This window comes from Salvelinus fontinalis, chromosome 25 (assembly GCF_029448725.1).
Source record: "Salvelinus fontinalis isolate EN_2023a chromosome 25, ASM2944872v1, whole genome shotgun sequence".
Lineage (NCBI taxonomy): Eukaryota > Metazoa > Chordata > Actinopteri > Salmoniformes > Salmonidae > Salvelinus > Salvelinus fontinalis.
The window spans coordinates 10,802,927-10,826,729 of record NC_074689.1 but is presented as its reverse complement, the minus strand read 5'-3'; the positions used below and the strand labels follow the sequence as shown (position 1 = coordinate 10,826,729).

Here is a 23,803-nt window from a genome sequence, read left to right as displayed (position 1 = left end):
TTGTCTAATTCATGCACTTATCAAGAGAACATCCCTGGTCATCCCTACTGCCTCTGATCTGGTGGACTCACTAAACAGAGAACATCCCTGGTCATCCCTACTGCCTCTGATCTGGTGGACTCACTAAACAGAGAACATCCCTGGTCATCCCTACTGCCTCTGATCTGGTGGACTCACTAAACACAAATGCTTCGTTTGTAAATTATGTCTGAGTGTTGAACTGTGACCCTGGCTATCCGTAAATAAAAAAACAAGAAAATCGTGTTGTCTGATTTGCTAAATATAAGACATTTGAAATGATTTATACTTTTACTTTTGACACTTAAGTATATTTTAAACCAAATACTTTTAGACTTTTACTCAAGTAGTATTTTACTGGGTGACTTTTACTTTTACTTGAGTCATTTTCTTTTAAGGTATCTTTACTTTTACTCAAGTATGAAAATTGGGTACTTTTTCCACCACTGGATTTCACTATTGTACTACATAATTGGTAAGTCGTATACCTACACTACACTACTTTAATAAGCATCAGTGGGGATTAAGAAGTGAGCATACGCAATGTCCACTGTGGGTATACGGCGAATACATGCATATAGCCTCCAAAACACCACTTGCCCTTTGTGTTTTACAAAAAGTGCATTCTCCTACATGAGTGCACTGGTATTACCGTTGCTGTCCTTTCCAGTGGTGTGTACTCATGGATGCCAAGGGAAGCCAGGCTTCCCCAAAAAATGGACCAAGAAAAAAACATTAAAAAATGTATCTTTCTCTCTCTGTGTTTTCAGAATTTTTCTTCAATTCGCACGAGGCTGAATGTATCTCACCAGAGAAAGCATCCGATCAATAGAAACAGCGCCCCTCTGTCTCTGTATGTTTAGGCCATCTATCTGATGCGGTCTTGTCGTAACGAGTATGACATTGTTGCTGCTCCTAGCAAGGAATGCAAGGGAAACAATCTCGCATTTGGCCTCCCTTGATAACAAAAGTATAAAATAATAGCCAATCAGTTGAGTGAGCTCAACTGTGAATGGTCCTGGCGCACCAAAAAAAAGTGTCAAGGGAAGCCAGTTTGGATTTGGCTTCACTCCTATCACAGAGAAATATGTAATCGATAGAAACAACTTGAAATATTGTATCTCGTTGTGTTCTTGTCCTTATGTGGCAAGCTAGCTAGCTAAATTGTCCTTTTCCTAAATTAACCATGGATGGAGATAGGGATTTGTACTTGTGGTTTTACTTAATTCTCTGTACTGGCCAATGATTATAACGGCTATTCTGATCCAACCATAAAATACATTGTGCCCCTGGACTGAGAGGACGGAAGTTCAATATGTAGCTAGATGTAGAAGGCTAATGCTAACTAGCTAACGTTACCCATGAAAGGAAGTAAGGCTAGCGAGCAAGCATTTTAGCCAGCTAGCCTAGGACAACAAAACATGTAAGCGTGTACTGTATGACAGATTCATAGACAATTTTGTCAACATGAAAGCGAGGAGGATGGCATCGGCATTTCTCTACAAGTAGGGGGAGTCAACATGTTTTTCTACTTGCACGAACGAACACATACACAAATCAGAACCATAGAAAGCCACATCATATTTATGTTGATTGGACTACATTGTTTTTGGTATCTTTTAGTTGTCACTGTATTAGACTAAGCATAGGGGATTTGATGATGTTTAAATGTTGAAGTTGAAATTGTGCTGGAATAGTGGAGGCAGCTCCTGTTTTTTTTGCGTGTTTTGAAATCAATAGTTGTTTAAAATTCCGAAGATGTCGGAAACATGAACTTTCTTGACCATGCTGTAGGTCATGTAACTGTTTGTTACATGCAATAAGGCCTATGCTTTGTTGACTTCACGGGACAGAGGTTGCTCTTCGGTTTTGTGATGAAACAAAGGTGTGGTTGAATTTATTCTGCCACTGTGTCTTCTTATTGTCTCGACCTTAGGCATACATCGAGGTCACAAGGCATATGAACTAACAGGTGATAGAGCAAACAATGTAATTATAACAACACATACACTACCAGTCAAAGGTTTGGACACACCTACTCTTTCAAGGATTTTTCTTTATTTTTACTATTTTCTACGTTGTAGAATAATAGTGAAGACATCAAAACTATGAAATAACACATATGGAATCATGTAGTAAGCAAAAAATTGTTAAACAAATCAAATTATATTTTATATTTGAGATTCTTCAAATAGCTACCCTTTGCCTTGATGACAGCTTTGCACACTCTTGACATTCTCTCAACCAGCTTCATGAGGTAGTCACCTGGAATGCATTTCAATTAACAGGTGTGCCTTGTTAAAAGTTAATTTGTGGAATTTATTTCCTTCTTTGAGCCAATCAGTTGTGTTGTAACAAGGTAGGTATACAGAAGATAGCCGTAGTTGGTAAAAGACCAAGTCCATATTATGGCAAGAACAGCTCAAATAAGCAAAGGGAAATGACAGTTCATCATTACTTTAAGACATGAAGGTCAGTCATGATATCAAACCATTCAAATTTGGCCTTAGTGGGAGTGTCCATAGAATTCTATAGGAGGGACCTTACTGCGTAAAGTATTTGTCATCGTCACTACTTAATACAGTCAAAAAGTCATAATTATTTCTAAACCTTCCTATTTCCACAATTTGTCTTCTTAAAATGTGATTTTAAACCTAACCCTAACTGATGCGTTGGTCCACCAGACCTTCTGCGCATTTGGGCGGAAGTGTCTGAGATTAGGTGTAATGTGACTAATATTACATCACTTTAGAACGTATGCCATCCTTCAGCACAACATGTCACCCTTTATAAAGCACATGTTTATATCATATTCGACATAGAGGATTATGTCACACAGTTATACCACATTTATGAACCTTTTATAAAGCATGACATACAATTATAGATGCTTTGTAACACATTTACGTAGTGCTTATGGAGGCATTATGAAGGATTTATGAAGCCTTTATAAGCTGAATGTTGTTTAAAGTGGGACTGGTAAAACATTACTTGCTAAGGGAGAGGCGTTGTTCTGTGATGTGTAATTTTGTTGTTTGCTTGGGTCATTTTAGATGGAAGTCCTTTCCATCCAACCATGGCTCTATACAATACTATGCGTTTCCTTAAATTTGTTTTGGACTTGGGGACTGTGAAGAGACCCCTGGTGACATGCCTGGTGGAGTACGTATGTCTGTCAGCATGATATGTTATTTGATTATGCCGACAATTTGGAATTTTCATCACATTAGTATTTCTCGTAAAAACAAGACGTGATGCAATCAATCTTTCTTCTCCTTTAAGCCAAGTGAGACTGGCATGCATCTTGTTGATATTATCCCTCTGCTAACAATGAAGAGCAAGACATGCTGCTCTGTTCTGGGCCAGCTGCAGCTTTCCTAGGTCTTTTTTTGCAGCTCCTGACCATATAACCAGCAATAGTCAAGATGGGCCAAAACCAGAGCCTGCAGGACTTTTTGGGGTGAATGTGGTTTTAAAAATGCAGAGCATCTCTTCATCACAGATAGACCTCTCCCAAACTTTACAACAATCTATGTCTTGACCATGACAATTTGCAATCTAATGTAACACCAGCTTGTGAAATCATGTGCTTTTGGAACACTTGACATGTGAGGATAATTAACATGATGTTTCACATGTGTTTTTGGAATACAATTTAGAGATTTATCACACTTGATAACAATGCCTGTATTTATTTATACAGTAATTATAATTAAACATGTCCTCACCTGGGATTTGAACTCACAACCTCATGCCGATCTTCCTGCCACGCCACCATGTCTGTCAATGACTGAGTTTCACATGAGAAATAGATGTTTTCACATGTTGAGCTGAAATGTTCAGTTGTTCACATGTAAACCATCAGTGGAGGACGGCTCATGGTAATGTCTGGAATGGAGTCAATGGAGTGGTATCAATCACCTGGAAACCACATCTTTGACTCCATTCCAGCCATTATTATGAGCCGTCCTCCCCTCAGCAGCCTCCATTGGAAACCATATGTTCACATGTATTATATTTAGAGTTCTTATGTTAAAACCACCTTTTTACATTTGAGGAGAATAAAATTTTCACCTCATGTGAATTTTCACCTGTGAAAATCTAACTCTCATGTGAAATTGCCTTCTCACATGTGAAAAACATTGTCGAAATTTTGCATCCCCATGTTGTCACATTTATTTCACGAGCTCATGTTTTCACGTGCTCAAATTTGTAGTTTCATGGTATAACACGTTGAAATTTTGCATCCGTATGTTTTCACATTTATTTCACATGAGATCATGTTTTCACGTGTAGTTTTATGTTATCACATGTTACTTTTATATGTTGTCACGTTATCACAGTAACTTCACATAAGATCACGTGATCTCCCTAGGCAGGTAGCTGCTGGTTCAAATCCCAGAGACAACTAGGTGAAAATCTGTGGATGTGCCCTTGAGCAAGGCACTTAACCCTAATTGCTCTTGGAAGTTGCTCTGGATAAGAGTGTCTGTCAAATGGAAATGTGAAATTCATGTGGTTATTCTGTAAGTGCCCACTCTGTTTGGTGTCCCCAAGCTCAGCCCAGACTAGTGCCTTATTCCCTAGTGTGTCACACTGTCACTGCAGGCCGTCTGCGTCAGGTTGACACGACACTGAAAAAACTCAACAGAAGCTCACAAATGTCCAAACATGCAGACACACTTAGATCAGAAGGGAAAAAAAATCAGTATACATGAAGAAACATACATCACATAAATCACTGGTTGAGCTCTCTTGCTGAAAGACGGACAGAACCAGAACAGAAACAGTCAACACTCTTGAGATCAGCCAATAAAAACCCAACGTTCCTGTTAAAAAACCCACTCTTACTGAGAGCTCTGTAAAAGGCTGCCACACTAGAGTGTTTTCAGAAGTGTTTTCTCCACTTGAGCACAGACGGAGGAACACTCATAGTACCATCTAAAGAGAATGGCCATCTAAAGAGAATGGCCATCTAAGGAAAATTGCCACTCTCTATTGAGTGCAATTTTCCCTCAAGGACTGCGCAAGCACAACAAGTCCAACAGCACCGGCTGGCTGCAACATCTAACCTGGCTTGACGCTCCTCAGCTTGAGTTTGTTTCAGTCCAGCATAGGTGACTGAGTGTTGCAATGTGTGTATGTGTGTCCATTGAAGAGTAGACACCCGGTGAAATAGAAACGTTCAGTACAGATTGATCTCACACCACAACTGTGTCCACAGTGACAGCAGGGGAGAGTAGTTTTGGCCCTGAATGGTTCTGTGGCTACATCACAAATGGCACCCATTTCCCTATATAGTGCACTACTTTTGACCAGAGCAATGTGGACCCTAGTCAAAAGTAGTGCTCTATAAAGGGAATAGGGTGTCATTTGGGACACACACTCTGTTTACCACAGCTTCACATGATGCACTTTATTCTGCTCACATGTCAAAGTGAAGACAACCAGCTTGAAAACAGAGCTGAGTCTGACTATATCACCTCACTTGAATGAAATATGCTGTGCCCCAAATAGCCAGTGGTGTAAAGTACTTAAGTAAAAATACTTTAAAGTACTACTTAAGTAGTTTTTCTGGGTATCTGTACTTTGCTATTTATTTTTTTGACAACTTTTACATTTACTTCACTACATTCCTAAAGAAAATAATGTACTTTTTACTCCATACAATTTCCCTGACACCCAAAAGTACTCATTACATTTTAAATGCTTTGCAGGATAGGAAAATGGTCCAATTCATGTACTTATCAAGAGAACACGTGGTCATCCCTACAGTCTCTGATCTGGCGGACTCACTAAACACAAATGCATAACTTGTAAATTATGTCTGAGTGTTGGAGTGTGCCCCTGGCAATCCATAAAATTTTAAAACAAGAAAATGGTGCCATCTGCTTTGCTATATATAAGGATTTTGATACTTAAATATATTTAGAACCAAATACGTTTAGACTTTTACTCAAGTAGTATTTCACTGGGTGACTTTAACTTTTACTTGAGAAACTTTCTATTAAGGTATCTATACTTTTACTCAAGCATCACAATTGGAGACGTTTCCCACCACTGCAAATGGCACCATATTCCCCACATAGTGCACTACTTTTGACAAGGGCCCATAGGGAATAGGGTGCTATTTGGGACGTAACATAGTCATGAAACTTCTTCATTCTTCCATCTCTCTTTCGAAAAAGTCTAATCTAACCCTACTGAGAAGCAAAGCATAATTCATCCCTGAGTAACGTGATCATGTTATACAGGAAAGGCTATCTCTCTCCAGAGGTAAAATTATATTTATGAGAAGTCATATCATAGACAGTACCAGGCTATCAATCAACAAAGTCCCCATTCCCTTTCAGACTACTGCACCTGTTGGCCAGGGAGAGGGTTGATGGGGGACTGAGGGGGAAAGAGAGAGGGACGAGAGGGAGACAGAGGGGATAGAGAGAGGTGGCGAGCAAGGGGTTAAACCTGCTTGGCTGTCAGCCCTTCCAATCACCTCCCTGATGAAGACATCTGATCCAGTTGTGAACAGATGCATCTTGTTTTCCACCAGGGTTATTTTGGTCACGCTGTCCATTTTGTTCTATACTCTGAAAGCTAAACCCATGCCAAAAAATTCATATTTACAGAATGAGGGCAATCTGAGAGTGAATGACAGACAAAGAGAGTGAGCTTTATATTTCAGCTGTTTGCTTGGAGGGGTTAATGGAAAGCAGAGTAATTCCATGTGCTGCCTAGCTGTATCTTGACAGCACAGCGTTGTCATGGTGAATTGTCCCTGGGAGCAGTGTGAGTGTATTGTTGGGAGTGTGTGTGCAGTTTTATTTCTCTCTCACGTCAGAGTGCTTGAAGCAGCCCAACACCCTATTCCTGACAAAGTGCACTACTTTGGACCAGGGCCTGGTCCAAAGTAGTGCACTACGTATGGAATAGGGTGCCATTTGGGATGCTCACTAAGACTGTTGTAATGAGAAAGCTGACTTGATTAGTTGTTTTATCTAAGGGGTGGTTACAGAGGGACTGAATTATCTTGCCTGTGCTGTTGGGATCCGCTGGTGTGGAATCAATTATGAACATGCTTGCATGGTCTGAGTGCCAAATGGCACCCTATTCCCTATATAGTACATTATTTATTTTTAATAAAGCACTAGGTCCTTGTCCAAAGTAGTGCACTACATCAGGAATAGGATACCATTTGGGCAAGAAAGGGGGATAATTCCCTTTGCATGTAATGCTTGGCATTTTTGTTCCCAATAACAATCAAATAATGAGGTTACACTTGGTCAAAGAATGCTTGGTCTTTTCTTTCAGTATGTCATTGTTCCTTTCAAACAGGGTGCTAATAGTTTAGGTAAATGTCAACCTGCGAGGCATGCACTCAGACACGCACAATCCCACTATCATGTAATTCCCCTTTGAGTAATCCGTTTTAAATGAGAAACCGGATGGCTTTCAGCTCGGTGGTACTGGTGCTTTAATAACAGCATCAAAATGTGATAATGTAAACATGATGCAATAATGCAGTATAAACCGTCTTAAACTCCCCCAAACATTGCGCTCTCCACTCTTACACACACAGCCAGCCAGTTGAAACATCCATAGGCCTACACACATTATTCAAAATGTCTCGTTCTTAAAATATGACACTTTTTGCTTACACACACACAACCATAACATTCACCCAACAGAACACAAAGAGTCACATAATCCACATATAATGACCTGGTCTTTATTGTCTTATATTATCGTAGAGTTCTGTCACTTTTTTAATTTTCATTATTCTTTTCAGCCTCCAGGTGGGACAAGAAAACCTCAAGGATAAATCCTGCCATTGGACTGGGCATTCAGATTCTGACGACATAGACAAAAAGTACTACTAGGAGTAGCACTGTCTTTGTGCCTTACTCTTCACAGAAGAGAGCACGTTTTTCCCCCCCAAGGGAAGGCACCCGACACTTGTGGTTTTTGGCCTTGCAGCCGTCTGGAGTTTGAAACGGTGAGATAAGAGGAGAAAAAGAAGCCTTTCTCCATAGCTACCCCCCATTAGCATTTTTTTTTTCTTGTCAGAAATTGGAATGATGATACATACAGCAATTGTAACTGCCATTCACCTCCCTTATCACCTATGCATAAACAAGTAACAAAATAATGAAGTCTTTCAATACGAAGAAGCTTACAATCATATTTTTTTTTACCACAAGAACAGGAGAAAAATACAAAAATAACTAAATTCTGTTTTACAAAAATGTGTGTGGGGTTAAAATAATTAAAGAGGGGACATTGCATGAAAACAAGGGACCAAAATTATACAAAAGCAGCATTAATATTGATTAAAAAAACAGAAAACTAAACAAAATCGATAGTGCTTTGAATCAGAAACATGAGATAGATGCTTCTAGGAAGAGACTTCATCCCTAGTTTGTTACTTGTATCGGGATAATGTAAATGGAAGATCCCAGGAAGAGCTTTAACCCCGCTAAGTGAAGTGAACCAAAGCTGACCATGTCCTCCACCTCTGGCTCCCCTCCCCAAAGAGTCTATCTGTAAATCACCATTGAATTCCACATGATCCAAAGAAAAGCGCAGGGACCCAAAGGGGGGAAAACCTGCATTGTGTTTACAATATACAAAATACCCAGGAGTCCGTAGCTACCTAACATTTACTACAGCACAGGAACCAATTAAGGTACAGTGCAGAAATAAAATAAGGAAACTGTAAACACAGCACAATAAATAGATAAAACAGCAGGCTCTGCACCATGCATGTGATGAAACGTCTTCTGAAATGTCTCTTTTCGTTAATACAACTCTCACATCTCACACTCACAAGTTTATCGCTTTTTTTCTTTTTATTCCCAAGTGCAAAACATCACAAATAAACAAGTTTCTGTATTCAAGTAACATATATACAAGGGGGTATTACAAATATTTAGTTACTGTACAGATACTAATTTGCCATATTCATAATTTACACAATGTCAATTTTTACTCTTATTAACAGTAACGAATACAAAAACAAAAACATTTAAAAAGCATGAGAGATGACAATTGCAACCCATGTAATCCCCACAGTTGCCGTGGAAACGCGTATGTCCGTACTCCGTATGTAGTCCGTATGTGGAGTCCCGCCGACCACCCGCCTGCCGTCCCTTTTGCATTCCCGATGCTACGATGCACAGCACCTAAAGAGTGGATTCAGAGAGTAGCAGCAGACTCTCAGCAGAGGACTGGTTGGCCAGCAGAGGGTTGGGTAGCGCTGGGCCTGGCTGGTCTGTCACGGTAGCTAGCAGCACCACCACCACTCTGCTACGTCACCTCCATGGCCATTGTATTGTCCGCTATACTGTTCAGAGCTGGCTTGTCTTGATCGTGATTATCCCTGGAAGAATACAAGACAAACACCATTTCAAAAACTGCTTCCATTAGACCCCTATTAACTTTAACTCTGTATGTTGATAACATTTGTTTAAGTCAAGGCATGGCTTAACCAATGAATTAAAACAAATAACAGATTCATCACAACCCATAACCGTATCATTTGTGAATAGCCTAGGTCTGTGTCAGAGTATGTTTTTATAATAGCCTTCAGTTAAAGTCAGGGCATGCCTTAAACTATATGTTATTCAAAGTTAATTTGTTAGAATATGTTAAATCAACTCACCTGGATCCTATGTCCATGGTAGAAGCCCCGGTGACCTTGTTGGGCATCTGACAGTTGGTGTTGGCAGCCATCTTTAAGGCAGAGGGCAAGGCTCCCAGAGCCCTGGGTATGTGGCGCGTGGTGGTGCCGCCCAGACTGGGGAGGACAGGGGAGGAGGGTACGCTCATACGGACGTTGTTCCCTATCAGGACCTGAGTGGTGGTGGGGGTGGAGTTGGCAGCGTTGCTACCCAGGTGGAGGGGATTCCCGTGTGCGTTAGCTGGGGAGCTGAGGGAGGAGGCGGTGACAGGGGACGTAGTGGTGGAGGAGGGCTTGAGGAAAGTGGGGGCTGATGGAGGAGGAGTGGGAGTCTGGTTGGTGTTGGGGTGGTGGGTGTGGGTGGTGCTGGCGAGGTGTAAGCCCTTGTACACTCCTGAGGGAGGGAGACATTAATACATTAGACTATACCATACATGTCATTTATCAGTAAAATCCCATTGAGGAGATGGGTAAAGAAAATACTTTGATAAGACTAGAGAACTTCCTCAACTCCACAGTCCGGTCTCTCTATTCAATTGTATTTATTTGCAAATCTGGTCTGCGTCCTACAATGGTACTCTATCCATATATAGTGCACTACTTTTAACCAGGGCCAATAGAGCTCAGATCCCATTGGCGCTGCTGCTCACCTGAGCCTGGAAAGACCCCGTTGACGCCACTTCCCAGAACCCCCTCCTCCTTGCCCTTGAAGGCCATCAGCTGGTCCGTGGTCACCAGGGCAGAGGCAGCAAACTGGGCGCTGGCCGAGTCTAACGTCTTAGATATTATACACTGGAGGAAGGACAGATGGAGACAGACCGAGTGATGGGATTGTACAACCACTGAGCATATTAAACATGGAAGAGTCAGTGAAACCAGTCATTCCCCTGGTTATTTTTTCAGGCAGGATGCAAAGCTCCCTCAAAGCAACACAAAGGCTTTCTGGCTTCGAGGGCTTTCCCCGACTAAAAACAAATCTTGGTCGATCGATAGTAGTCTTTTCTTTCGACCAATCGTTTGGTCTGAATTTGAGAAACTTTTATATATAACGACACCCTATGTGTTCTAATAAAATCAACTACATGTATCTAGCTTGTCTTATGCTTTAAGAACACTGTTTGATTAAATAATTCAGACAAATTATTCAAGAGAGCCAGAGATCAAGATGGTCTAACCAGAAGGGAAAAAACCTGTTCTTGACCCTGCTCCAACTCTGCTGTTACGCTCCTGAAGTTGCCAGAAACAGGCTAAACCAGGGGTCGGCAACCTTTTCCATTTGGGAGGTCCAACTTCTCTTACAATTTCTACCGACTCGGCGTGCCAGTTCTGATTTTCATATGCACATTTCCATAGAACAGTTTCATTGTCATGTGGTTAATAACAATTATATCTAAAAGAAAATGATACAAATCTAAAAGTAACATCTATTGCCAACGATGTAAAAATAGCACACAAAGCCAACAGATAAAAACATTGCAGCCTGCAGGTAGAAAATATACAGATAATAATAAAGCATCCTATAAATCATATTGGCTACGCATGGCCTGTCTGCAAAAAACTTGAAACATCGTATCAACTATCAACTGTGTCTGGTCCGAAAGACATGGCCCCAATTTACAAGGTAGAGAAACCGGAGTTTCGTGAGTTGGTGCTAACACCCGACCCAAGGTACCAAATACCTTTTATTTGTTGAGTATACAATGTAGAAAATAGTAAAAATAAAGAAAAACCCTGGAATGAGTAGGTGTGTCCAAAATTTTGACTGGTACTGTACTTGCGACTGCTTGACTAAGAAACGTAACGAAACAAACAAACCTACACAAAACTGTTTTGGAAAAGATGACTTGGGTATAGTAGGTGGGTGGCTGGTTTGTGTATAGCAGAGGAGTGCTACTGACCTGTGTGTTAGGTAGGGGTGCTGTGGATGTAGTAGTAGAGGATGGGTCTGTGTTTGCCTGCTGCTGTGCCTGTTGCTGCTGTGCCTGTTGCTGCTGTTGGATCTGCTCAAGCTGCTGTTTCTGCATCAGGGCCAGCTGCTCCTGGTGCTGATGGTACTGCTCTGCTGTGAATGCTACAGAGACAGGATAACAATGTTATACACACACATGGGTTATACACCAACTGGTCACAGGAGAATGAATGAAGAGTCAGGGTTCATACACACTGACTGATGTCATGAAATTCCTTTTCCATGACTTAAGCAAATTTCGATGACCAACAATTGGCGGTGTCTATGTACATATAAAAAAACAAGCACCATGTGGTATTGACACTGGGAGCTCTCAGATCACATATACCACCTCCTGTCATTAACCCCCCCCCCCCCCACAAAGTAGAATACATCAAAGTAGAATACGGGTTAGGTAACTGTATTTAATGCAATTGCATTTGTTGTCCGTAGCTTATGCCTGCCCATACCATAACCCCACCGCCACCATAGGGCACTCTGTTCACAATGTTGACATCAGCAAACCACTCGCTCACACGACGCCATACACGTGGTCTGCGGTTGTGAGGCCGGTTGGACGCATTACCAAATTCTCTCAAATGATGTTGGAGGCGACTTACGCTAGAGAAATTAACATTAAATTCTCTGGCAACAGCTCTTGTGGTCATTCCTGCAGTCAGCATGCCAATTGCACGCTCCCTCAAAACTTGAGACATCTGTAGCATTGTGCTGTGTGACAAAACTGCACATTTTAGTGGCCTTTTGTCCTCAGTACAAGGTGCACCTGTGTAATGATCATGCTGTTTAATCAGCTTCTTGATATGCCACAGCTGTCAGGTGGATGGATCATCTTGGCAAAGAAGAAATTCTCACTAACAGGGAGGGAAACACATTTTTGCACAACATTTGAGAAGCTTTTTGTGCGTATGGAAAATTTCTAGTATCTTTTTATCAGCTCACGAAACATAGGACCAAGACTTCACATTTTGTTAAGTGTATATTGGTAGGTGCTACCGAATGTCATTTTTGGTGAGTTTGGACATTTGCAAGCGAATGGTAGACATCATGCAAATTAACAGTACTAGCTCTGGAGCAGCATATGTCCACTGGAGTTGCTAGGGCAACAGGCCTGACTACTCTGAGAAGATGGAGGAGCAGCAGACAGGCTGAGAACTGAGGGGAGAAAAAACAAGGAAATCAAAAGATAAGTGGCAGCTGTACAGAACTCAAACAAAGGGCTTTGACTTCACCATGGCAGAAAGCCAACAATATGATGTCCAGTCACCTTGATAACTAGCAAGTTAAACTTAGGTGTCGCGTTTACGCAGAATTCTTAGAAAAAAATGATTACGCATAAGAAACATCTTGCTGCGTTTTGTAAATGCAGATATAAAATGCTTCTTAATGTACTTTTGTTTGTGCTTCAGTTGCATTTCTCCACTCAGATGAGAATACAATTCACTAACTGCCATTCTATCAGCACAGTGCTCTGACTGATATGCAACTACTTTTCTCTGGTACTTTTATTGGTGTAGCCAGCCTACTTTTCTCCGGGTAGAATGCAAGAAAAACATTAGGAAATGTAGCTGGCTACATTCTTTCTATGATAAACAGAAAGATTATAGCCATGCATAGTTGTTCCCCAAAATACCTTGGTTTTTAATTGTAAGCTCATTTACTTCTGTTGTCATCTGATGAAAATGAAGCTATTTTCTGACAAAGATGTTTCACTAATGTCTTTTCTGGTAAGGAAAACTATAGTTGAATGTCCCTGATCACGCTATTGAAGCCAAAATTTAAATAAATAAATAAAAGTTAACTTTCAATATAAAACACAGCCCTGTCAATACACAGCTGGAGTCACCTGCTCCTGCTGGGAAACTACGGTAAGCTTCATAATGTTAAAATAATGTGACAGGTGAAACGAAGAACGCAAACTGCTTCATCTTCTTACATATTGCACAAGTTGACTGCAGGTATTTACTTAGGTAGCTACAAATATGAAAATGTACAGAAGAACTTAAAAAAAAGTTTCAATGGTATTAACGGTATTGAAAAACCATCCCGTGGCGATTTCCAAATACCCTGGTATACAGACCAAGCGTAATGGTAGACTCAGTATTTTTAAATCAGCTAAAGCAAGCCCACAAATTTTATTCAGGAAATTCCCCTTTTCTAGTTGTCATATTTATCTTCGCTACATTAGAAGTGTTTACTTTGCAGGCTGACTAGCATCTATTGAGTTGCAATGTCCCCTACATTGGATGGCCAAATCAACTGAAAGCATCTACAAAACAAGCTTTCAAGAAAAAAGTTTTTTTTGTTGTTGTTGTCGTTTTGTTCCAACATCTTTGAACTGCAAGAGAAAGGCCTATATATGACTAAGGAATCTAGACACAATTTAGATTTTGGCCACTAGACGGCAGCAGTGTATGTGCAAAGTTTTAGACTGATTTAATGAACCATTGCATTTCTGTTCAAAATGTTGTATCAAGACTGCCCAAATGTGCCTAATTGGTTTATTAATAGATGTTCAAGTTCACAACTGTGTACTCACTCAAACAATAGCATGATATTATTTCACTGTAATAGCTAATGTAAATTGGACAGTGCAGTTAGATTAACAAGAATTTAAGCTTTCTGCCCATATCAGATATGTCTATGCCGCGGGAAATTTTCTTGTTACTTACAACCTCATGCTAATCACATTAGCTTATGTTAGCTCAACCGTCCCGCGGGGGAACACATCCTGTAGATGTTTAAAAAAGTAAATCAACTTCATTTGTCCTTATTCGTGAGTGTCGGAGTACATTTTTCTGGGACATGACGAAAACATTAATACACGCTAATAGTTAAAAAAGTTAACTAGAGCGTACAAGATACTGTATGTTTTGAATAGGCTACCTACTTATTAGTCTGTTTTCTATCATATTTTAAAGTCTAGGCCTACCTGCTGATGCAATGTCCGACTGGCTCCCACTCTCTCTATGAGCAACGGCCTATTCGTCTCGCGCAGATGCAGGTGAGGTGCGCGCAATAACTCAAGGGCTAAAGTGTCATTCTTATCCTAGCTGACAGGTCGATTTTTTATTTGATAAAAGATTTTTTTTAAACTGTGCCTAAATAAATTACATTAACAGAAATTATTAAATTAATTTCCATAACTTTTCAGATTTGATCGTCTAAAACTTTTCCAGGCCTGGAAAACACCATTTAAAAATTCCAGGATTTCCAGCATTTTCATGATAGAAAGATACCTGAGAGTTTAGGTGATATGCAGATCCTATATTTTGCCACCAGTCATAATAAAGCAAAGAAAAGCCTGCACAGTGCACACACTAAGCAATTTGCCACTCCCATGCCATATTCTTTCATTTCCTGCATATACACAACTGTAATTGGCTCCAAGGCTGACTTTGTACACCTGTAGCTTGTCTTCTAGATAGAACATTCAATATCTTCACGAAGCTGGTGATTCTATTTGAGTCAATAGCATGTTTGATAGAAGACATAAAAATAGCTAGCTTTCTACGACGTCAATTTTGTTCAGTGATAGGCCTACCGTTGTAATCAAATAATCAGACCCAGTATAACCCTCGATCTAAGTCCTAAATATCCTCATTTGACCCTTAGCATGGCTGAAAAAATGCATCACAATTCCAAGCCCTCTATGACAATAGCCAGGAATATAAACTTGTCAGACTCACTCCTGTGCTCATGTTTTTTCCAGTTAACTCAGTAGATCAGATCATTAGTGCCTTGTGTGACTGGTCTAACAGGATACGCAGCTGCTAGTCTGTCTCAAACTAACTCATTCATTTCACTTCGCACGCCAAGACCGCATCCCAAATGGCGCTCTGTTCACTATAAAGTGCACATTTCCCTAAATCGAAGACTGGCAGTGTCTCGCACCAGAGACATGGTTAAAGCAAGTTGACAAAGCAATGACAAATCTGTGCTAAAGAGGTATTTCATAGTAAGGTCAACCGGAGTATGAGAAAACAAAATGGCTTATTTCCTAATTAAACTACACTGCTCAAAAAAATAAAGGGAACACTTAAACAACACAATGTAACTCCAAGTCAATCACACTTCTGTGAAATCAAACTGTCCACTTAGGAAGCAACACTGATTGACAATAAATTTCAAATGCTGTTGTGCAAATGGAATAGACAAAAGGTGGAAATTATAGGCAATTAGCAAGACACCCCCCAAAACAGGAGTGATTCTGCAGGTGGTGACCACAGACCACTTCTCAGTTCCTATGCTTCCTGGCTGATGTTTTGGTCACTTTTGAATGCTGGCGGTGCTCTCACTCTAGTGGTAGCATGAGACGGAGTCTACAACCCACACATGTGGCTCAGGTAGTGCAGTTCATCCAGGATGGCACATCAATGCGAACTGTGGCAAAAAGGTTTGCTGTGTCTTTCAGCGTAGTGTCCAGAGCATGCAGGCGCTACCAGGAGACAGGCCAGTACATCAGGAGACGTGGAGGAGGCCGTAGGAGGGCAACAACCCAGCAGCAGGACCGGTACCTCCGCCTTAGTGCAAGGAGGTGCACTGCCAGAGCCCTGCAAAATGACTTCCAGCAGGCCACAAATGTGCATGTGTCAGCATATGGTCTCACAAGGGGTCTGAGGATCTCATCTCGGTACCTAATGGCAGTCAGGCTACCTCTGGCGAGCACATGGAGGGCTGTGCGGCCCCACAAAGATATGCCACCCCACACCATGACTGACCCATCGCCAAACCGGTCATGCTGGAGGATGTTGCAGGCAGCAGAACGTTCTCCACGGCGTCTCCAGACTCTGTCACGTCTGTTACACGTGCTCATGTGCTCAGTGTGAACCTGCTTTCATCTGTGAAGAGCACAGGGCGCCAGTGGCGAATTTGCCAATCTTGGTGTTCTCTGGCAAATGCCCAACGTCCTGCACGGGGTTGGGCTGTAAGCACAACCCCCACCTGTGGACGTTGGGCCCTCATACCACCCTCATGGAGTCTGTTTCTGACCATTTGAGCAGACACATGCACATTTGTGGCCTGCTGGAGGTCATTTTGCAGGGCTCTGGCAGTGCTCCACCTGCTCCTCCTTGCACAAAGGCGGAGGTCGCGGTCCTGCTGCTGGGTTGTTGCCCTCCTACGGCCTCCTCCACGTCTCCTGATGTACTGGCCTGTCTCCTGGTAGCGCCTCCATGCTCTGGACACTACGCTGACAGACACAGCAAACCTTCTTGCCACAGCTCGCATTGATGTGCCATCCTGGATGAGCTGCACTACCTGAGCCACTTGTGTGGGTTGTAGACTCCGTCTCATGCTACCAGTAGAGTGAAAGCACCGCCAGCATTCAGAAGTGACCAAAACATCAGCCAGGAAGCATAGGAACTGAGAAGTGGTCTGTGGTCACCACCTGCAGAACCACTCCTTTATTGGGGGTGTCTTGCTAATTGCCTATAATTTCCACCTTTTGTCTATTCCATTTGCACAACAGCATGTGAAATTTATTGTCAATCAGTGTTGCTTCCTAAGTGGACAGTTTGATTTCACAGAAGTGTGATTGACTTGGAGTTACATTGTGTTGTTTAAGTGTTCCCTTTATTTTTTTGAGCAGTGTACTTTCATATTTGCCTTGAATGTGTGCCTTTTGAAGTAAAGACTACATTTGGCCTATATGTTTGCCAAATTGAATGCTATTGTTACTACAAAGTAGAATACAAAGTCTCAAAATAAGCATTTGTCAACCAGATTCGATAACTTTCAGCAATGGCTCACAGAACTTGTTTTAGTAGTCAAATCTGTCCCCCTGTGTTTTTAACCAAATCGTAAGGTTAATGATACAATATCAAACAAATGTTTGTCCAGTGAGTGCTAGTATAAAATTCAAGCTAGAAAGCGGATTTGGACAGGGAGTGTCACATCCGTAATGTTTTTGAGGAAAGGTTGTTATTGTGGATGCGTTTGAAGTATGATTGTATGCAAACTTTCTGTGCAAAGCTAACTTTCATCAAGGGCTTAGGTGATGTATAATGGGTTTCCTTTCTGTCAGTACTCGTTCTAAGCGTAACGGATGTGACCGTTACGGACGCATAACATGATCAATGACTCACTAGTCAGCAGCACTGCATAACGCGATCATAATAGAATGTTCATGCCCTTCCTACAGCTTCAGAAGTGTGTGTATGTTCGTAAACAAGCTAGCGGGCAATCTGTGTGTGTGTGTGATCTATTTCGGGTGTACTCCCGTTCTCATATGAACTGCAATCATGCGTTCTGCTAACTGGACCATTGCCTTAAATCACATGGCATAATAAAGGTCTTAAATTCATAAACATAATTAGTCTTAAAAATCCATAAGAAACTTTCACTGGTCATGCTGAGTTTGTTTACATCCTTGAGTAACTACGGGTACCCCCAGTGACAATATTTGTCTGTATCTGTGTAGTCTACAGCTATCAAGTCTCAGGTGATTTACAACCTGACAAGAAATGTCTGTGAAAGTACAAACCCTGTGCCACTGGTAGATTATAATTCAATTAAACATATTTGTTTTACCATTTCACATAACAAAAATGAAGTTCACAGGAAAGACATCAAACATAACGGCATATGTCAAGATATAGTAGAGATGATAAGAGATGAGTGAGGAATGAGCACAGCTATCTCAAATGAACAAGATAATGAAATGAGTGTATCAATCCCTGAGTCTAGGGTTAGACATATACACTGAGTCTACAAAACATTCTCTTTCCATGACATGCACTGACCAGGTGAAAGCCATGATTCCTTATTGATGTCACTTGCTAAATCCACTTCAAATCAGTGTAGATGAAGGTAAGGAGACCGGTTAAAGAACGATTTTTAAGCCCTGAGACAATTGACGTGGATTGTGTGCCATTCAAAAAATACAAGTGCCTTTGAATGGGGCATGGTAGTAGGCGCCAGACACACCGGTTTGTGTCAAGAACTGCAACGCTGCTGGGTTTCACGCCCAACAGTTTCCCCTGTGTATCATGAATGATCCACCACCCAAAGGACATCCAGCCAACTTGACAACTGAAGCATTGGAGTCAATATGGGCCAGTATTCCTGGGGAACGCTTTTGACACCTTGTAGAGTCCATATAGGGGGGGGGGGGGGGGGGGCAATACTCTGCAATAGTCTGCAGTTTGTGGGACTGGTAACAGATAAAGACTGACTCAGATGCTGTTTAAGAGAAATTACCACACAGGATGTGTGTACATCTTGCAAGCCAAGGAGGACAAGGCTTGGGTGGCTGCAGGTCAAGTTGTCCAGTCCCTGTCATTTTGTGAACAACAGGGGGGAGGACGTAACATTTCATAAAGCCTGATTTAGAGCCTGATGTGCTGGCAGATTAAAGGATGTGAGATTAATAAAGTATGAGGTCATTTTTTTTTTATTGAGTTTTTGTATGTTTAGGTGATTGATAATAAACATTAATATTTTAAGTAAAACAGTCATTAACGATCTAAAATGAAATGACTGAAACATTGTACATTTGAAATGGAGTGCAGTGTCATTTGCGGTCTGTCTTTTGGGACCCAGTCACATCCATAATGCAGAATGTCACATCCATAACAACATTTACCTCTAGAGTTATTATGAATTGTTGAGGTATCTAGCACTCTAATTCGGAATGAGAACTGAGTTTTTCAAATAAAGAAATGTAAACGCATTTATGGTTGGTTAAGATGGGACCCACAAGTGCACTTTGAGAGCCTATGCAATAATTATTCAAGATACTGGTGATTTCTTGGTTATTTGAGGTACACTGCATTTTCAGATGACAACAAAAGTATGATGAAGTTTGGTAAAGAAATCTTTCATATATAAACACTTATTATCCACAGCGTCACATCCATAACGGTCAATTTTCCTCTCTGAAGTGTGTGTATGTATGTAACAATTTTTATATTTTCATCATTGGTTTCTGTGTAGTCAATCCTTACTTTCAAAGTGGCTATTAATATTTTACCCTAAGACTGAGATTCTGACTTTTGCTGATGTGTCCATTGTCCCTAAAATGCCTGTCCATTTCCGTCATATCCATAACGAAAGTTTTGTTGTTGCATTACTGTGGTATTATTTAGAATTGTGTCTACACTTCCCCTTTAGGGTTCTACAAATATAAAAACATTAACATTTTTATTTATGCTTGATAAGGAAATTCTGAGAGACATTCTGTTTCTCATTGTGTGTGCAAATGTCATATCCATAACACTAAAATTGCCATAAACCTAAGGTTACGGTGATGCACAAGGCTGTGCTGAACCCCTGTAAAGGCCCAAGTTTGAGCTCACAGACAAGAGGTTTACCTCAAAGCCCAAGTCAAGAAATTATCAATCCACATCCTACACTTAGCCAGCCGCTGTGGTTTGGGTCAACACATCTTTTCAGATTCCAGGTGTGGTCTGAGAATCAAGTAACCTCTTATCGGGCCACTCTCTACACTGGGTCAAATCTTTGACCGAGCCTATAAAAATACCTCCTTCAGAAAGATAACTTATCAGGAGACGAACTGGGCTGAGCTATGAACTAGCTCCTATGGTTATCCTTTTGATAACCATCTAAACAAAACAGGTGTGACAGCCAGAACGTAGGCTACTCGTTCACAATATACACTTAGCGACATCAAAAGTTGACTAAGTGAACATAAACATACACACCAGTGCCCACAGAAGCACGTGCACGGCAAAATATGCCTCCCCAAAATGGTAATGCAGTTCAACGTGTGGCCTAGCAAACCGCAAGGGGGTATGAAAGGAAAACACACCGATATGGCTGTCCCCGACAAAAAAAAAAAAAAATTTGGTCGACCAAGAGTCATCTAAACTGGTCAACATGTTTTAAACATGTATTTTCCCATATACAGATGCTTGAATAAAATAAACTATTTGTAGGCTACTGAGCTTGCCTGATGCACTAAGCAATTCAATTAAAAATGACAAGTGACTTAAGAGGGGGGCAGAGATCAATATAGCAAAGTCAATAGGCTACGTTGAGGAACTAATGTCATTCTCAATGGATTTTAAAAACAGACTTTGTTTACTTGCTGTTTGAGGCAAAGAAAAAAATTATTTGAGAAGCTCCACAGTGGTGGTGAGTTAAGACAATCAGCAATAGTATCAGATTCCCAAATGGGCTCATTTATATGAGGCCAGGTAGCCTAGGCCTATTTCTATGTGTAATCAGGTGAGTGTCCTTACTCCAGATTGAAAGGAGCGCTCCAAACAAATGAATTAATAAATTGACAACTTGTAAATCGAATGAAATAAACCAAAACTTTCACAAGTGTAGCCTAGGTTGTGTGCTCTGCAAACAATGTGTCCACTCCAACAATGACAACAGTAAGCCTGCAATAATAATAATAATAATAATAAATTGAATGCATTAACAGAAATGATGGTAATTAATGGTAAATGTACTACTGGTGATACGGGTGTGCCATCCCCGCGGCCTCCGCAATGGGTTAGTCCACTGAAACAGGTCATGTGTGTCATGCATTTAAAAAAATATATTTGTAATTATTCGACAATAAAAAATCTCAGTTGACCAACAACCAAACAATTTACCAGTCGACTAAACGGGGTCAGCCCTACACACCAAGGTTAGCTTTCTGACATCAAACATAATTCTAAAACGTAAAAATTCCTATAAAGTATAGAGCTCACCAGCTTGTAGTCCTAAAATCGTAAATGAGTTAGCATTTTCTACTTCTGGTTTGTTTGCTATGCGAAAAATGTATGGGGGTTTTGGGATCAACGCTGCAAATAATTTAGGAAATCTGTTCTTTCCCACACAAAAAAAGACGTGATCCTGTCAATGTATGAAATTATTATTATTTTCAAATAAAATCTATTTTTTGGGCTTAGTTGTGGTAAATTTGCAGTCTACAAATTATTATAATTATCTGCTCCATCAAAAATCGTCACGTGTAAGGAAAATCAGTAAATTTAAATAAATTAGGCCCTAATCTATGGACTTCACATGACTGGGAATAGAGATATGCATCTGTTGGTCACAGATACCTTAAAAAAAAGGTAGGGGCTTGGATCAGAAAACCAGTCAGTATAAGGTGTGACCACCATTTGCCTCATGCAGCACGACATATCTCCTTTGTATTGAGTTGATCCGGCTGTTAGTTGTGCCCTGTGGAATGTTGTCCCACTGGCTGGAACATGCTGTCGTACACGTCAATCCAGAGCATCCCAAACATGCTTAATATGTGATCTGTCTGGTGAGTATGCAGGCCATGGAAGATCTGGGCCATTTTCAGTTTACAGGAATTGTGTACAGATCCTTAACACAAGGGGCCGTGCATTATCATGCTGAAACATGAGGTGATGGCGGCGGATGAATGGCACGACAATGGGCCCCAGGACCTTGTCATGTTCTCTCTGTGCATTCAAATTGCCATCGATAAAATGCAATTGTGCTCGTTGTCCATAGTTTATGCCGGAGCATATTCCCACAATCACCAAGGGGCACTCTGTTCTAGAGGTCGACCGATTAATCGGAATGGCCGATTAATTAGGGCCGATTGCAAGTTTTCATAACAATCGGAAATTGGTAATTTTGGACGCCAATTTAGCCGTTTTTTTCCCCTTCTTTTTTTTACACCTTTATTTAACTAGGCAAGTTAGTTAAGAACACATTATTATTTTCAATGACTGCCTTGGAACGGTGGGTTAACTGCCTTGTTCAGGGGCAGAAAGACAGATTTTTACCTAGACAGCTCAGGGATTCAATCTTGCAACCTTACCGTTAACTAGTCCAACGCTCTAAACACCTGCCTCACGAGGAGCCCGCCTGTTAAGCGAATGCAGTAAGAAGCCAAGGTACGTTGCTAGCTAGCATTAAACTGATCTTATAAAAAACAATCAATCAATCATAATCACTAGTTATAACTACACATGGTTGATGATATTACTAGTTTATCTAGCGTGTCCTGCGTTGCATATAATCGATGCAGTGCGCATTCGCGAAAAAGGATTGTTGTTGCTCCAACGTGTACCTAACCATAAACATCAATGCCTTTCTTAAAATCAATACACAGAAGAATATATTTATTAAACCTGCATATTTAGCTAAAAGAAATCTAGGTTAGCAGGCAATATTAACCAGGTGAAATTGTGACATTTCTCTTGCGTTCATTGCACGCAGAGTCAGGGTATATGCAACAGTTTGGCCCGCCTGGCTCATTGCGAACTAATTTGCCAGAATTTTACGTAATTATGACATAACATTGAAGGTTGTGCAATGTAACAGGAATATTTAGACTTATGGATGCCACGCATTAGATAAAATATGGAACAGTTCCGTATTTCACTGAAAGAATAAACGTTTAGTTTCCGGATTCGACCATATTAATGACCTAAGGCTCGTATTTCTGTGTGTTATGTTATATTTAAGTCTATGATTTGATAGAGCAGTCTGGGCGATGGTAGGCACCAGCAGGCTCGTAAGAACTCATTCAAACAGCAGTTTTGTGCGTTTTGCCAGCAGCTCTTCGCAATGCTTCAAGCATTGTGCTGTTTTTGACTTCAAGCCTATCAACTCCCGAGATTAGGCTGGTGTAACCGATGTGAAATGGCTAGCTAGTTAGCAGGGTGCACACTAATAGCGTTTCAAACGTCACTCGCTCTGAGACTTGAAGTAGTTGTTCCCCTTGCTCTGCATGGGTGACGCTGCTTCGAGGGTAGCTGTTGTCGATGTGTTCCTGGTTCGATCCCAGGTAGCGGTGAGGAGAGGGATGGAAGCTATACTGTTACACTGGCAATACTAAAGTGCCTATAAGAACATCCAATAGTCAAAGGTATATGAAATACAAATGGTAGAGAGAGAAATAGTCCTATAATTCCTATAATAACTACAACCTAAAACTTCTTACCTGGGAATATTGAAGACTCATGTTAAAAGGAACCACCAGCTTTCATATGTTCTCATGTTCTGAGAAAGGAACTTAAACGTTAGCTTTCTTACATGGCGCATATTGCACTTTTACTTTCTTCTCCAACACTTTGTTTTTGCATTATTTAAACCAAATTGAACATGTTTCATTATTTATTTGAGGCTAAATTGATTGTATTGATGTTAAGTGATATTAAGTTAAAATAAGTGTTCATTCAGTATTGTTGTAATTGTCA

At 40.8% G+C, this 23,803-nt stretch overlaps 1 protein-coding gene across 3 annotated transcripts in view; it reads right to left on the bottom strand.

Annotated features, from left to right (window-relative positions):
- Positions 1-7,722: 7,722 nt before the first annotated feature.
- The window catches only part of LOC129822826 (enhancer of polycomb homolog 1-like), a 59,208-nt gene continuing 43,127 nt past the window's right edge, over positions 7,723-23,803 (bottom strand). For all 3 annotated transcript variants that reach the window (XM_055881262.1, XM_055881260.1, XM_055881261.1), the window contains 4 exons: positions 11,593-11,765; positions 10,345-10,486; positions 9,677-10,088; positions 7,723-9,394 (listed from right to left, as the gene is read on the bottom strand). In XM_055881262.1, coding sequence (XP_055737237.1) covers positions 9,322-9,394; positions 9,677-10,088; positions 10,345-10,486; positions 11,593-11,765 — 800 coding nt within the window. In that variant the 3' untranslated portion in view covers positions 7,723-9,321. The remainder of the gene's footprint in view (positions 9,395-9,676; positions 10,089-10,344; positions 10,487-11,592; positions 11,766-23,803) is intronic.